Source organism: Sapajus apella, unplaced genomic scaffold, assembly GCF_009761245.1.
Source record: "Sapajus apella isolate SASKATOON/1434 unplaced genomic scaffold, GSC_monkey_1.0 scaffold84, whole genome shotgun sequence".
Lineage (NCBI taxonomy): Eukaryota > Metazoa > Chordata > Mammalia > Primates > Cebidae > Sapajus > Sapajus apella.
In genome coordinates, this window is record NW_022437024.1 from 3,502,569 (window position 1) to 3,518,289 (window position 15,721).

Genomic DNA, 15,721 nt, shown 5'->3' on the forward strand with positions numbered 1-15,721 from the left:
CAATCCAAATGACCATCAGTGATAGACTGGCCAAAGAAAATGTGACACATATACACCATGGAATACTATGCAGCCATAAAAAACAATGAGCTTGTGTCCTTTGCAGGGACATGGATGAACCTGGAAACCATCATTCTCAGCAAATTGACACAAGAACAGAAAATCAAACACCGCATGTTCTCACTCATAGGCAGGTGTTGAACAATGAGAACACTTGGACACAAAGGGGAGCATCACACACTGGGGTCCACTGTGGGGGCTACAGGAGGGATAGTGGGAGGGAGGGTTGGGGAGGGATAACGTGGGGAGAAATGTGAGGTTTAGGTGATAGGGGGATTGTGGCAACAAACCACCTTGCCATGAATGTACCTATACACAATCTTGCATGATCTGCACATGTACCCCAGAATCTAAAGTACAATTTTAAAAAATCTATTTGTTCTATCAATTACAGAGAGAGAAGACTTGAAATATTTAATTATAATTATATATTTGTCTATAGTTTCATTCCTATCTGTTATTTTCTTTATTTGTTTTGAAGTTGTGTTATTAGGTGCATACATTTACAAGTGTTATGCCTTTTTCATTTGACCTCTTTATCTTTAGGATAGGTTTCTTTCGGTTCCTGTTAATTTTCTTGGTCTGACATCTATCTAGTTCAATATTAACATGTCCACTGACTTTCTTTAATTAGTGTTTAGTATATATTTCAGATTTGTTGTATTTTTAATCTATTTGTATTTTTTTTATTTAATAAGGATTTCTTGTGTACAGTATGTAGGTTGTTCTTGCTTTATCCAATTAGAAAATCTATGATTTTTAATTGGAGTGTTTAGACTGCTCGTATTTAGTATATTCATAGATATAATTGAATTTTCGTCTTTTAATCCAATCTGTTTATTTTTCTTTGTATTTTCCATATTTTTATTAGAATAATTGAGTATCTCTTATGCTTACATTTTATATACACTATTGGCTTATTAGCTACATCTCTGTTTTAGCTTTAAGTGACTGCCCTAACGTTTACAATATATACATTTAACTTATTATCACGGCCTATCTCCAAATAATATTATGATATTTCACAAATAGTTTCAGAAACTTAAAATCTATTCCCACCCCTCCTTGGTGAAAATGCTATTATATATTTTGCCCTAAAAATGTCCTTTAATCTTTCTGACATTACAGACCTGCTGGTGATAAATTCTCCTGGATCTTTTATCATATGAGGTAGTCTTTGTAATTCCTTTATTTTTGAAATATATTTTCACTTGGGATAGAATTGTAAGTTGACATTTCTTTTCCTTCATTTTAAATATTTCATTTCAGTGACTTCTGGCTTGCATAGTTTTCGAAATAAAGTTGGCTGTCATTCTTACCTTGGTTTTGCTGTACTTAATGTGTCTATTTATCCCATTGGCTGCTTTTTAAATTTTTCTTTTTTTCTTTGAGACAGAGTCTCACTCTGTCACCTAGGTTGTACTGCATTGGCATGATCTTGGCTCACTGCAGCCTTCACCTTCTGGGTTCAAGTGATTCTCCTGCCTCAGCCTCCCAAGTAGCTGAGATTAGAGGTGCCCACCACCACACCTGGTTAATTTTTTTGTATTTTTAGTAGAGACAAGGTTTCAACATGTTAGTCAGGCTGGTCTCAAACTCCTGACCTCAGTTGATCTCACTTTGGCCTCCTAAAGTGCTGGGATTACAGGCATAAGCCACTGCCCTCAGCCTCTACTGGCTGCTTTTAAGATTTTCTCTTTATCATAGTTTTGTAGTAATTTGATTTCGATGTATCGTTTGTATTGATATATTGTTTTCTTTGTTTTTTATTCCTTAGAGTCTTTTGTGTTTCTTGGATTTGAGGGTTTATAATATGGATTTTTTTTGACTATTAGTTGTTCTTTTTTTTTTTTTTTTTTTTTTTTTGATCCCACCATCCTCTTCTCTACTTCTGGGAGTCCAATTATAGACATATGTATTAGACTGCTTGGTTTTATTCTGGAAATCACTGATGATGTGTTCATTTTCATCTCTTTAGTCTTTTTTTCTCTCTTTTCTTCATTTGGATTATTTCTATTACTATGTCATCAAGCTGATTTATCAATTTTTCAGAGTCTAACCTGATGTAAATTTTACACAATGTATTTCTATTTCAGATATTGTATTTTCTATCTCTAGATGTTATATTTGGGTCTTGTTTATAACTTTTATTTCTGTCCTCATTCACTATTTTTGTGTCTTTCTCTGTCTTCTTGAACATATTGAGCATATACATATACTGGCTGTATTAATTTTTTTGTTTGCTAATGCTAGCATTTGTCATTTTTGTCTGTTTCTATTGATTAATTGATTTTTCTTCTATTGATGGATTATATTTTCCTGCTTCTTTGGCTGCATAGCAATTTTTGAATGGATGCCAGCCATTGTAATTTGTCTCTTATTGGGCACAGGGTTTTACTATTTTTGTGTAGTGTTGGACTTTTTCCTAGCACAAAATCAAGTTACTTGGACTCAGTTTAATCAATTTCAGGATGTCTTTTAAGCTGTGTTAGAGCAATTACTTAACATCCTGATCTAGGGTTAATTTAGACTCAGAATTCACACAATGTCCTAATGTCCTGGATATAAACACAGTGTCTAAGATCCTGTATATTACTTGTATATTACGTGGTCTTTTCAATGTGGCTGGAGGGTATACAAACTTTTCTCAACCTTATTATGCTCCCCCACCAAATTTTGACCTACTGCTTTTCTGCACTTCTTACTACATCCATGGGTAGCATCCTCTTACCATGTACTGATCCATACTAAGCCAAAAAGTAAAAGAAACTCTTTCATACATCTCTGGAGATTTCTCTCTGTTATGTTTCCTTTTTTCAGACATTCTATCCCACAGATTATTATCAACTTGACCTCCCCTACTTCTGATTTTTGTCTATTCAACTGAATGAGTTCTGTGGTGTTTTTTGTTTTTGTTTGTTTGCTTTTGTTGTTGTTTGTTTGTTTGACAAAGTCTCACTGTGTCACCCAGGCTGGAGTGTAGTGGCACGATCTGGGCTCACAGCAACCTCTGCTTCCTGGGCTCAAGCAATTCTCCTGCCTTAGCCTCAGCAGTAGCTGGGATTACAGGCATGCACCACCATGCCCAGATAATTTTTGTGTTTTTAGTAGAGACGGGGTTTTGTCATATAGTCCAGGCTAGTCTCGAGCTCTTGGGCTCAATTGATTCACCTGCCTTGTCCTCCCAAAGTGCCAGGATTACAGACATGAGGCCACATGCCCAGCATTTTCTTTTCTTTTCCTTTCCTTTTTCTTTTCTTTCCTTCCTTGTCTTCTTTCTTTCTCTTTCCTTCCTTTCTTCCTTCCTGCCTTCCTTCCTTCTTTTTCTTCCTTCCTTCCTTCCATCCTTCCATCCTTCTTTCCTTCCTTTTTTCTTTTCCTTCTTTTTACCCTTCCTTCCTTCCTTCTTTCTTTTTTATTTTTAACTATACTACTTCTTGAAACCTGTCATGTGGTAGTAGGCTGAAGCATTCATAGGATTTACATAACTTATTTCCCTTCTTTTAGGGATCACTGCACTGTATTGCTTGTTATTCAATATCTGAAAACCATTGTTCTATATATTTTATCTGACTTTTTTCTAGTTTAATATGTAAGAGTAAATCTAGTTCCTGTTACTCCATAATGGACAAGTGAATGTTATGTTTTTAATACTGAATATAAAACACTGTCTCTACTTTTTACAAAGTGAATCTCACTTCTTCAGCATTCATAAAAATGAAGCTCAGTTTCTAAACAACTAGTGGTATTAACTTACTTATAATATTACATTTGAGGAGAATCCTGGGGCATGAGACAAATAACCGATTTATATTTGTTGTATAATCTCACGGTCTTCTGTAATTAGTGGTTGAAACTTATGTCAGTGGTTCTCTGGTTTTTAATGTCTGGATTTGTACATATCTAGGGTAGTCTCTGGTGTTGCGACGATGTGTTTAACTTAGTTTTTTTGACTCAAGAATGACATCCATGTATTTCATTATGCCTCCATAAGAGCTTATTTTTAATAAGAATTGGCTGAACTATATTTCCAATTATAGATATTAGAGAATCAAAGTGACTAATTCTAGAAGATAATGAAATTTCAAAAATAATTTTTATCTGCTTCCATTTCACTTAAATTGTCCAAAAGGACTTTACTGAAAATGAATCATAGCTAAGTTTGCCAACTCGATTCTTTAATAGGTACTTGCTTGCCTGAATAGAAATTTTTTACTTTCTTTCTTCTTTCCTGCCTCTTCATTAAAAAAAAAAAATCCCTTTTGTTCTCTTTCTACTTTTCCCCTAAAAATGACATATATGGCCCTCTAAACTTTTTCATTACCACACTTACCATCATTGTTCATGTCTCTATGTTTTGATTCCATGCTATTTCCTTTGCCTAGAATATGTTTGCCATATTTCTTTCTTGGACAACTCTCATATATTTTTTAAGGCTCAGATCAGACACCATCAAATAGGCTAATTTGTACCAAGTTATGTATCCAACATGTATAACTATTTGTAATGACTGAATGAAAACATAAATAAAATGAATTATCTGCTTCAGTGTCTTCCCCAGTATAATAAGTATGTAGTGGATAATAATGCAGGCTCTAGATCCAACTTTTTGACTCTTTGGGTTCAAATCCTGGTTCTACCCTCTTAATAGCTATGCAACATTGGCTTTACTACTTTTTTCCCCTTGTGACTCAATATCTTTATCTCTACAGTCGTGCTTACAGTACTAGTCTTGCACAGAGTGATTGTGAAGATTTGATAATACATAAAGTGCCTAAAATCATACCTGAAGACCCAAAAATAGCAGCTATTTTTATCAACAGGAGCTACTTTTTTATATCAGGTTCACTGATTTGTCAGTTTTGCAATTAAGTTGTCCCCTCGAGTCTCCCTTCAAATTATAAATGTTTCATGTTATCACAAGAAAGATTACCCAAAAATGACAGAATGAGAAAATTATGCTTTTTATTGTAGTCACATAAAATAGTCAGTTACACCAAGTTGTCCAAATGCATTGGCGAATTAAAGCCTCCAACTCTTACAAATTTTTATACATACATCTATGCATTTATAAATACATACATATGTAAAAGATATATATTTTCTACTAAAATAAAGTACCCAAATCTTGATATATGGGGCATAATGGGAGAGAAAATAGTCCTAAAGTTTGATCAGTTGTTGACTGTACTTTCAGAATACAAGAATCTGTTTTAGACACATTTATTCAGCTGTAATGAACTTTAATCTCCCATTCTTTTTTGAATTCTCCTAAGTGAGTTAATTTATCCAAAATATCAAAGCAAGTCATGTGGCAAACTTAATGAATCAGAGGCTAATTTTTCTGACTGTATCTGGCTCAAAGTCTAGACTTCCCAATGGAGGCATAGTTAAGCTCCATTCTTAATTTTCTTGTTTTTTGGACTGTGGTTTTTCTGCTAAGGTGATAAACAAATCAGTTGTCTGTAAATCTACATCTTCTACTAGCTTTCAATAAAGTCAGGGTTTAATGAAAAGACTTCCAATGTTTTTACATCACCCTGGCTTGATGAAATAAGACCCACCAGGATCTGGATTGTGTATCGTACTGCCTTTGTTACAGTGAAAATCTTGTTTAAGCTAAGTAAGGAGAATTATGATGTAATGATCAGTAGATCATTGAGACAGTCAACCCAAATTGAAACAAACTCCTTGTTATAGTGAAAAACATTAGTGAGAGGATGCTTGAACTTAAGAATAAAAAAGATTAAAGAAAACCTAGATGATATTTAATAATTCAGAAAATCCTCACTTCAAACACTGAGTGATTTCTATTTCCTGTTCCAATAGCTCAGCTACTTCTCCTGTGTTTTTACTATATTTTCTGCTATCTTAGACTTTTAAGAGAATTATTTGTAGTATCTGACAAGAAATTGAATTTTTAAATGCCTTTGAAAAAACTCCAACCTACTTAAGCAAGGTGAAGATGCCTAAAAATAGCTTAACCAGTCATTTCAGAATCTCTGGTGATTATGTGTTCAGATGCCATTATTAGAGTGTATCTTATTCAAGCAGGAAAGGAAGAAGCTGTTAGCACTGAAATTGCATAAAACACGCTAAAACTTCTCAACCTCTGGGAGGCTGGGAACAATGGGAAGCCCAGACTTTTCCCATCAAAACAAAGAATGCAATATGTTGTTTTATTTTTGAAAGGGGAACAGAAGGGGAAGAGTATTTCCAATTACCTGTCCACCTCAGCTGGGCTGCCTAACTACTGATTTTGGTAAGCATTTTGTTAATGGCTTGCTTGACATGCGTGGTGGAGCTGCGTCGCCTCGTCTTGCCCTGCACCATTCTCCGGCGACGCACCTCTCGACACAACTCATAGAATATCTCCGTGATGTTCCCTTCTCCAGTGCAGGCAGAACACTCGTAAAAGGCACAGGCCAGTTCTGTGGCCAGCTTCTCTCCTTCTTCTGTGCTAACCTGCCTTGAGTGGTCCAAGTCAGCTTTGTTTCCAACCAAGATGAGAGTCACATTCTTGGGCTTCTTGATCTCATCTAGGATGTTCTTAAGTGGCAGCACTTCCTCAAAACTTCCTCGGTCAGTAATGTCGTAGACCAGCACAAAGCCTTCCCCCCATCGCATGTGCCCTTCCTTCTGAATGGCATCTTCCTGTTGGCAAAGAAAAATGGCCATCAAGAGACCTGGAAATAATAAAAGTATATGGATGCTGCTAACGCTGACAGTAATCCATTAATCACTATTCTTTATATCCAAAGTCATTGAAATGTCGTGGTACTCTAATTGTACAAACTTTCTAAATTAGTTTGAAATATGTATTCATCTCAACTATTTCAGAGAACTGAAAATTTTCTAATTTAATAGATTTAACTAACTTTCTGCTTTTAATTTTTTCTTGCCATGTCATTAAATCTGTAATCATAAGAACTAAAGAGAAATTCTAATCTTAGTTGAGCACATCACTTTTAAGAATTTTCATCACAATTAAGGAATTAGCAAATTTTTACCAGACAAGTAGCCCCTATCCCACCTTTCAAGTATCAGAATTAGAGCCAAATTTAGCACTATGTCATTTTGGTTTGTTGTTTGTTTTAATTTTCTCTCTCTTCAGATCATAGACAATTAGCCTCCAGAAAAACTGACAAAGTATATAGAGAATCCAACTCTACGCTAAACGATTTGGCTTTTTAATTTCTTTTGCTATCTCAGTGCCCTGAAAATGTCATGTAGTACCAATGACAGAAACTCTTTTGAAGTGATTCTCAAAGTGTGTTATCTGTCCTTCAAAGGAGCATGTATGATTTGAAAAAGCATTGCTTTCCTGGTTGAGATGACGTCTAGAGGCATACACTTCCTTGCTGCCTGTCTCTTCAGAATCTGTGCTCCCTGAAGGTCAGAGAATAAGTAGGTGGTGATGAGACAGAAAAGTGGGTAATTCATTTCAAGAACATTTCTTGGTTTAAACACTTTGATTCAAGTCTTTTTTGGGGTCATAGGTCATTGATAAAGTACCATGGAAACCTTCAGCTTTCTGTCATTCCCGTGGCCATTTCGATACCTGGGAACTAAACCTGTCTATGAACCCTTTTGTATCAGAAGTCACTGACCTAATGCCAAATATTACAAGAAAGATACCTAGAATAAAGCATTCTGAAATGAAAAACAAGAAAACTTATATATAGTCATGTAAGTTTAGAATACAATGTACATTGAATCTCTTTCTTAAGGACTTACCTTACACATAAGCATATTAGAGGCTCTGAGAATTCTTTCAGTAAAGACACTTGTTTAACTTCATTTGAGCATTTCAAACACAGTTGACCATGAAAACTTATTAATAACTTGCTGTGTCACAAAATATAGATGAGAGAGTCTAACCTAGGTGATATGTGAATATTACAGTATTTTCAAAACCCTATTGAAACACTGGACAGTTTACAAAAGGATGCATATACAGATATTTACAAATATGTTAATATATGTAAAATGGCTAGTTAATTAGAGAAAAAGGTTTTAGGAATGCAAAAGTTAGTTGAAGAAAAGTGGCTTATTTTTGTTCATAGCATGGATTTCCCGTTTTTATTGGACCCAGAAAATATTTTAGCTGAACTCTTTATTCACCTGGCCAGCAGTATCTAGTATCTCCATGGAAACAACTTCATCATCGATGGTTGCTTGGTGTCGGTAGGTTGATTCTAAGGGAATGAGCAAATAAAAAAAGCAAAAAGGTAAATAAATGCAACATTTAATTTGATCCTTAAAAGTAGAAAATGGGCATGGGAGAAGTATTCCTGATTTTGCAGTATAAGGAACTGTGTAGTCTAGGAAAGAGAGGATGGATGTGCAGAAATGTAGAATCATCATACTTAGCTCCTGACATAACAAGTTCTAACATGGGAGCTAAGGACTTTCAGAGTACAGAATAGAGGGAATCTTTTTGTGTCTTTGCTACCCTATCCTTTCATTTTTTTTTTTTTTTTTTTTTTTTTTTTTTTTTTTACGAGTCTAGCTCTGTTGCCTAGGCTGGAGTGCAGTTGTGCAATATCGGCTCACTGAAACCCAGGTTTCAAGCGATTCTCCTTCCTTAGCCTCCCAAGTACCTGGGATTACAGGTGCCCACCACAATGCCCAGCTAATTTTTGTATTTTTAGTGGAGACAGAGTTTCACTATGTTGGCCAGGCTGGTCTCAAACTCCTGACTTCAAGTAATCCACCCGCTTTGGCCTCCCAAAATGCTGGGATTACAGGCCTGAGCCACTGTACCCAGTCCTATCCTTTCCTCTGAAGATTCCAGTTTATTTTTCTGCAAGGCCAGCTCCCTGGTGCTCTTTTCCTTTTATAATGAGACCTCCACAATGTAAATTGAGAAGGTGATTTTCACAAAATGCATTCTGCCTTGATGCTTCTAAAAATTGTTTCTGGAAACCACTCTTTCTAACAAGATGACATACAAACAGAAACAAATTTCCTTCCAAACCTCAACACTGGAAATATAACAGATACTACCAGGAGGTGAATGGTTCTTGCCAAATGAGGTAAAACTATGAGAAACTCAAGGGGTAGTAAAAGATGGTCGGACCCCAGTGTTGGGTGGTTGGTGAGGAACAGTAATCCAAAGTAGAGGAGGGCTGGGCAGCATGGAGGGGAGATGGAACTATATGGAGTCCTCTTGCTCATGCTGCCTCTTCAAAGTAGAAAAATGGCAGATAGTCAGTACCAGCTGGAGGCTGGTGGATCAACAGGAGAGTGGTCACCAAGCTACGTGAGGGGAAGAAGAAGTTAGCAGGTTGCAAGAAGACTGGGTGGCCTGATTATGCCCCATCACATAAAATGGATATCATGGGTCAAAAATAAATGCCAACTGATGTTTCTCTGTATGAAAACTAGAACAAGAGAAATAAAGAACTGAATGAATGACTGACTGACTTGATGAGAGTCAGGTTGAGGAACTCTCCCAGAAGTGTCAGTAAGTAGAAAAACGGAACATGGGAAAGTAAAATTTAATAAGAAGTATGGATAATAGAATGAGAAATCTTAGTATCCTTTATAAAATGAGCCTCAAAGGAGAGAAAATACATAGAGTGGAAATTATTGAGGTTGTTATGGTTGAGAATTTCCCAGCATAAGAGAACAATGATAGATTTAAGATAAAAAAAACCTAGCAGGAGACATGAGGAAAAAGTTCCATATCTAAACCTATTACAGCAAAATTTAAAAATATCAATGACAAAAAAAAAAGTCTGAGGCACTGAGTAAGTAAAGCACATCACCTACAAAAAAATAGGACTCAGATTGACATAGAACTTTTTGCCACTGAAACTGAATTTAAGACATCCATCAAAACAGTAAAACTAGGTCAAAATCAATCCAGCATTACAATTCTAGATGATTTTATCAGCATATCAGGATGAAGAGGGGGAGAAAGGCCAGAAGCAAATTTGTGTGAACTAATGTACTTCTCTGATTCCAGAAGATGATATAGCTTCTAAAAAGCTAGAAAAAGTGAACTAAGTAGTCAACAAATTAGAAGAGAAGAAACAATAAATTCAAGATAACATAAGAAAAGAAATAAAAGATAAAACATCATGAAAAAGAAAACAAAACCAAAGCATGATATTTGAAAAGATACAAAAAGAGGGCAGAATTGTAAAGATCTGACAATACTGCTAGTAAATTAAGAGAGACTATGTAATTAAAATTCAGCATAGAAAGAAGCAATTGTACATTCTGCTGAAATAAAAATAAAATATGAAGTTTATAACAATAATTTCAAACTCATATATTCTGGGAGAAAAACGCACAGATTAGTGTAAGTAAAAATACAGCACTTAAATAGATCAATAGTTATTAAATAAATTTAAATGCTAATTGTAGATCTCTCCCTATAAAAAAACAACTGTGCCAAGATAGTTTTATAGAATATTTATTTCAAACATTGAAAAAATTGTAATACACAAATAGAAAAAGTATCGCTACCCAATTCTTTTTATGGGGAAGGGATATGCTAATTCTAATAATAAGTAGCATAAGAATAAAGAGAGGAAAACCAAAAATGAAAAGGGGAATTGTAGGCTCATTTTGTATTTGAATATATATTTAAAAATTCTAAACAAAAGATTATCTAATTGAATCCAACAGAGTAATAAGTATATCATGATCAAGTAGCATTTATTTCAGGAATACAAATAGTGTTTAATTTAAAGCCTATCAGTGAAATTTGACACATTAAAGAACTAAAAGGGAAAACATAATAGAAAATGTTTTTGCTATAGTTTTTTATTTATGATTTTATAAATGGTTCAGAAAACTAAGAATAGAAGGAATTCCTTCACATGATAAAATTTATGTCAAAAATCCCACAGCATGCATCCAATAAATAGATACGTTTTAGACACACTGTCTTTAAACTCAAAAACGTAGAAAAATATATGCTATACAAACATTTAATCCAATATGGATTGCAAACTCTAGACGATAAATAAGAAAAGAAAAAATAAATAAGAGATATGAGGATAGGAAAGGAACTTAAAAAAAGATCATCAAGGCTATAGAATTTAAGGTCAACAGAGTATCACTAGCTTTGTTTTATATCAGCAAAAGCCATGTAGGAAAGGTAAGAGTAAAAAGGAAGCTACTCCCAATAATAGTAAAATAAATAATAATTACGAAGTAATAAAAATGAACAAAATCCTTCAAAACTCTCCAAAAACAAAAACAAAAATTTTCTAAAATGGAAAATTTTAGAACTTTATAACACAACATAAACTTGAATAAATAAGAAAATCCTAGGAAAATGGAGAAACAACATTTTTTAAAAAGTATCAGTTTTCCCCAAAATTAATCTAGAATTTAATGCAATTCAAATGAAATGTCCAGCTGGACTTTTTGAGAAGCTCCAGAAACTTACTTAAAATTATATAATACCATGTAACATTACTCCAAACAGCATGGGACTACTAATATCAGAATGTACAAATTTACCAAGGCCTTAAGAGTAGACTCATATTTATATAGGAACGTAGTATATGACTGAGGTGGCACCAAAAATCACTTAGGAAATAACAAATGGTTCAATTAGTAGCATTTGGATTAGAACCAATAAGAGACAATTGGCCGCTAAATGCAAAAAATAAAGTTGGGCTTCTAGGGCATATGTTAAAATAAATCTGGATTGATTAGCAATCTAAACTCATCTAGAGTTGAAGAGTGAAACCTAAAGTTAAAAAAATTAAAAGTAAGAAAATATAAAACCTCATGCACAGACCAAAAAAAGTGATATAAAAAATAAACAAGTTGACTACATTAAAATTAAGAATTTTGTGCAATATTAAATAGGCTAAAGACTGGTGAAAATATTTGTGACATCGAAAGAAAGAAGCTGATTAATATCTAAACTACGAAAAATTTTAGAAGTTAAAAAGGTAAGTGAACACAAAAGAAATATGGGCAAAGTATACAAAGAGGAAATTCACAGAGGAGGATGCCCAATTAGCAAAAACATATATCAAATGATGTTCTACCTGCTTACTTACCAGAGGGAAGCTTATAAAATGACTTTATGACCATAAGATTGGAAAAATTATAAAGCTAGGTAACATAATGCCTGACTAGGTTACAGGCAACTTCCCTACGCCAACAATGAGAGTGTAGACTGGTGCATCATCCTGAAGAGCAATGCACTACTATTTGATGTGGGCATACCTTATGATTCTGCAACCTCCCTCTCAGGTACATGTACGAGAAGAAACCTGGCCCAGGTTCTTACAGCACTGGGTCTCAAAGTGCAGTGCCCGGACGAGTAACATGCAGACCACCTAGGAACTTGTTAGAAATGCAAATTCTAAGGCTCTACCCCACTCCTATCGGCAATCTGTGTTCTAACAAGTCTTGCAGGTGATTACGGTGCATACTAAAGCTTGAGAACCACTGATTTAAAGGCATATTTTCCCCAGTGATGTTAGCAGTAGTTCATATTAGAGGCAACTTAGGTATTTGTCACTGGAGAGATTAGTTAAATGTGGCATAGTAAAGAATACTGTGTAGAAAACTCCAAGTAAATATGGAAAAATGCATGGATCTTGAAAGTACCACATTTAGTTATTATGGTTAGAAATGTATGTATATATAAAATTTGGCCAGGCGTGGTAGCTCAGGCCTGTAATCCCAGCACTTTGGGAGGCCAAGGTGGGCAGATAACGAGGTCAAGACATCAAGACCATCCTGGCCAACATAGTGAAAACCCATCTCTACTAAAATACAAAAATTAGCTGGGTGTGGTGGCGCATGCCTGTAGTCCCAGCTAGTCGGGAGGCTGAGGCAGAAGAATTGCTTGAAGCCAGGAGGCTGAGGCAGGAGAATTGCTTGAAGCCAGGAGGCAGAGGCTGCAGTGAGCCGAGATCACGCCACTGCACTCCAGCCTGGCGCCTGGCAAAACTGCGAGACTCTGTCTCAAAAAAAAAAAAAAAAAGTGTGTGTGTGTGTATATATATATATACATATATATATATATATATATATACACATATACATATATATATACATATATATATATACACACACACACAATTTATATAAATTTAACATATATATACACAGAATACTATTTTTCCTAGATAAATATATAATAATAGCTAGCACATACTGCTTCTATTTGTACAATGTTCTAAATGTTTTACTTATGTTAATTCAGTAATCCTCACAAATATCCAATGAAGTATATATTGCTATTAGCTCCATTTTACAAGAGGAAACTGAGACGTAACAGATTAAATAACTTGCCCAAGGTCGCACAGATAATAAATGATAGACGTGAGATCTGAGTCCAGGAAGACTAGATCTGGAGTTCAGGCTTTTAAACACTATGCTTAGTTTCTAACACATTAGTCTCTGCACTTAAGGGAAGAAGGAGGGCCTTGGGTGTCAAAATAAGGGATGAAGGGAAAAAGAAAGTGTCATAATATAAGTCTTCCCATACACTAATAATAGCATGGCACCATGAAAAAGAGTAGTATGATAGCATAATTATTAACTCAATTCTTTGTGTCCAAACTCCCCAAATCACTAACCAATCAACCAACCCAATAAACTCAGAAGTTTCTGCTCTCATGGGGGTAGCCTGAAGCCAGTGCTTTTGTAATTAATTTTTCTTTCTACCTCATATTTTTGACTTTCATTTCATCAACTGTTTTGCAGTCCTTTTTTGGACCACAGTTTTCTGTTACTTTACTGTAAATAAAATCTCCTGTCCAAAATACAAACTGTAGAACGCAGCTTCGCTAACCATAACCTTGCCTTCTACTTCCCTCAGTACTGTGCAGTGATCACTGCCACAGGCACGGCACATTGCTCAAGTATTTTCCAAAAGGTAAAATTTGAAAATTAAATTATGTTCAATATTTTAATAAGTGTATTTTACGTTATTGTCATTCTCCTAGAATATGTAATCCATACATGGTGTATGCATAGTGATTTACAATTTTGGAATATTCCATCCCCCTACTCTTTTATGTTAAATGGGAGATTATAGTTTTGTATGATTTAATAGTTTAAAATACAATTTACTGAAGCCACTTGTCTCCTAGTGTTCTTTCAATGATTTTCTTTTTTCATCTTCAGTGCCCCCATGTGAGGAAGACCAGCCCAGACAGCATCACTCATGCTAGGGAGCCCTTTGGCTTCTCACGCCACTGCTCTTTACTGTCCTTTGTACTGATTTCCCTTTTAAAAAGACTGGCATCAGCCCTAGATCCTGGAAGACAGAGTTCTGGGCTCTATTCCATTTTTTTGCACTACAAGTTGTCTGAGAGACAGGGACATTTTTCTCTGCTGCTTCCATGACAAACAGGATATGTATTTCAATCACAGAATCCCACAGTAGGGGGGAAATGGAATATAATAAAAACTGCATAAAGTTGTGTGATTCTTTGGCTATTTGTTAACTGAAACAGAAAGGATAAAATGCAGGAAATGAGAGAATGTCTGCCCCAGACATAGCAGCGGGTGGTAGCAGTGATTTCGTCTAAGCTGAATACTGGTTTCATACCATTTTAAGCATTTTTTTTTTTTTCTGTAAGCTTCTCTCTCTCTCTCATTAAAAGCCCATTTTCTCTATGTGTAAAAACAACGGAAGTATTGCCCCAAAAGGCAAAATGTTCTGCATCTATGTGCTAACTTTCCCAGAGTTAATTCTAAAAAAATGTATTAAGTAGTTTTTGAAATTAGATTCCACTATGCATCTTAACACATAAAAGAAAATGTGTATGTGTTTGTTTGGTTGATATTCTTCTGATTTTGTTCATACTAAACAAAAATGATAAATTGAGGCTCTTTTGTGAAAGCTGGGGGGATGGTTATTTAGGAGATAGTTTCAAATGAGCCAAAATATTGTATACTGTAAGAAAAATATGAGTTTCCAAATGGAATGAGGCATTAAAAGTCATACTTGAATTTCACTGTATATGAGTGATATATAATTTAAAATCTGCACTCACCAGTACTTTAATAACTGTAAGTGTAATTTATGTACTCTAGGAGGAGTTGATGCTTAAAGGGATGTTGCATTGGTTAGTCTTTTTACTGATTTAGCTTTTTTTTTTTCAAATTTCAACATGTTGGTATGGACACTTAGCTAGCACAGTAACAACAGCAATTAGTAATGCTGATTTATGCTAGAATGGAAATTGTACCGAGTGGAGCTCTATTGCTAGTCTAATCACAACTGGCCATGTCATTTTGATTAAATTTGCTTCTTTGTACCTGTTTCCTTATTTGTCAAATGACAATCTCCAAGTTCCTTGAGGTGCCAGTACTAAATAATTAAATAATTCTATGAGTTGGCTAAGCACTTCTGCTTTAGAATCTAGTGAAGATAGTTTGTTCTGAGTATATCTATTTGTGTATGAGCCATTCCAAGCAGCAGGAGGTGTTAAGGCAGGCGAGAAGAACCAGACACAGAACCAAAGAACTAGTGGGTCTGACATCTCCTGAGTCCCATCCTCACTCCTATTGGAGCCTTTTCTAAGCAGATTGAAACATAGTGCCTCCAACGTACCAGTCGCAGTAGTGATAGAGGCTGAAATACAATCTCTCTCTTCCTCTCCAAATGCCTCCAGCACACACACACACACACACACACACACACACACACACACACACACAC

General features: G+C 35.1%; 1 protein-coding gene across 2 annotated transcripts in view; it reads right to left on the bottom strand.

Moving 5' to 3' along the window:
* Window positions 1–5,000: 5,000 nt before the first annotated feature.
* The window catches only part of RERG (RAS like estrogen regulated growth inhibitor), a 115,703-nt gene continuing 104,982 nt past the window's right edge, over window positions 5,001–15,721 (bottom strand). For both annotated transcript variants that reach the window (XM_032253728.1, XM_032253726.1), the window contains 2 exons: window positions 8,185–8,258; window positions 5,001–6,714 (listed from right to left, as the gene is read on the bottom strand). In XM_032253728.1, the coding sequence (XP_032109619.1) occupies window positions 6,307–6,714; window positions 8,185–8,258 (482 nt within the window). In that variant the 3' untranslated portion in view covers window positions 5,001–6,306. The remainder of the gene's footprint in view (window positions 6,715–8,184; window positions 8,259–15,721) is intronic.